General features: G+C 39.0%; 1 protein-coding gene across 1 annotated transcript; it reads left to right on the top strand.

The window, feature by feature from the left end:
* Positions 1–263: 263 nt before the first annotated feature.
* On the top strand, positions 264–830 carry LOC145994958 (uncharacterized). Its single transcript, XM_083131490.1, has one exon. The coding sequence runs from the start codon at positions 264–266 to the stop codon at positions 828–830; it is 567 nt and encodes a 188-aa protein (XP_082987616.1).
* The last annotated feature ends 320 nt before the right edge of the window (positions 831–1,150 follow it).

Here is a 1,150-nt window from a genome sequence, read left to right as displayed (position 1 = left end):
TTATATTTTATATTTATTTAGAAATATAAGTAAAACAGGAAGAATGCCTGAGCCCTCTTCTGTTTATCATCCTAATGAACCAGATTATCAAACAATGTAAACTAAGAACTGGGAGATACAAAGTAGGAAACCGAAAGATGAGACCAGTACAAGTACAATCATTTGCATATGCTGACGACATTGTCCTGGTGGCTAGGAATAGAGAGGAGTTACAGAAGGCGGTAATTGAATGAGCAAGTAGAATAAAAGACAAAGGAATGAGCATGAACATAGATGAGAGTAAAGTGATGGTGGTGACAAAAGAAAGAAAAACTGCACCCCTAAATATACAGTGGAAATGGAAGCAGCTGGAACAAGTAAACAGATACACATACCTGGGAACAATCATAACGTCAGATGGAAGAATGGATGAAGAAGTGAATATTAGGGTACAAAAGGCAAACCAAGTGTACTATCAACTCAACAACACTTTAATTGGTAAACAGGAAATAAGTGAACAAACGAAGATGATGATGCACAAGGCAATCTACATTCCCACATTATTGTATCGAACAGAGAGCTTAACATTGTTGCCAAAACAGAATAACAGATTTCAAGCAACAGAGATGAGATACCTACGAAAAGTAGTAGGGAAGACTAGAAGAGATAGGATTAGAAATACCACCATTAGAGGTCAGTTACAGCAAAAACCACTATTGGAAACAATAGAGAGAAAGGCGCTGCAATGGTTTGGACATGTTACAATAATGGAGGAGGATCGCGAGTCTGGACAGGTGCTGGAGGCCGGACCAGAAGGCAAGAGGGGAAGAGGACGACCAAGACTTCAATAGGAAGAGTATGTGGTAAAGATAGGAAAGAAGAAAGGGAAAACAATGCCGGAAGTCCGAAAACTAGCCTTGGACCGAAAAGTGTACAGGAAGTGGATGATGGAACCCGACGCCTAATGGCAGAAGGGGATGGAAAAGAAGAAGAAGAAGATCTAAGGCTTTCTCTCTCCATAGATTAATGGTAATGTTGGTTTATAATTTAGCATTATTCGAAGTTTCTTACTTTGCATATGACAGAACACTCTGTATGGTTGTGGAAATGTTCATACAATTACTTACTATTGGCAGATCTCTTATCAGTTGATGAATCAGTCAAAGTGACT

The sequence above is a fragment of the Lepisma saccharinum genome, chromosome 11 (assembly GCF_977018435.1).
Source record: "Lepisma saccharinum chromosome 11, izLepSacc3.1, whole genome shotgun sequence".
Taxonomy (NCBI): Eukaryota; Metazoa; Arthropoda; class Insecta; order Zygentoma; family Lepismatidae; genus Lepisma; species Lepisma saccharinum.
Note: the sequence above shows the minus strand (reverse complement) of the source record. Positions and strands in the feature narration are given on the sequence as shown.

What these genes read in the sequence shown, in the direction of transcription:
- LOC145994958 (XM_083131490.1), top strand. Translation starts at nt 264, where the DNA reads ATGAACATAGATGAGAGTAAAGTGATGGTGGTGACAAAAGAAAGAAAA.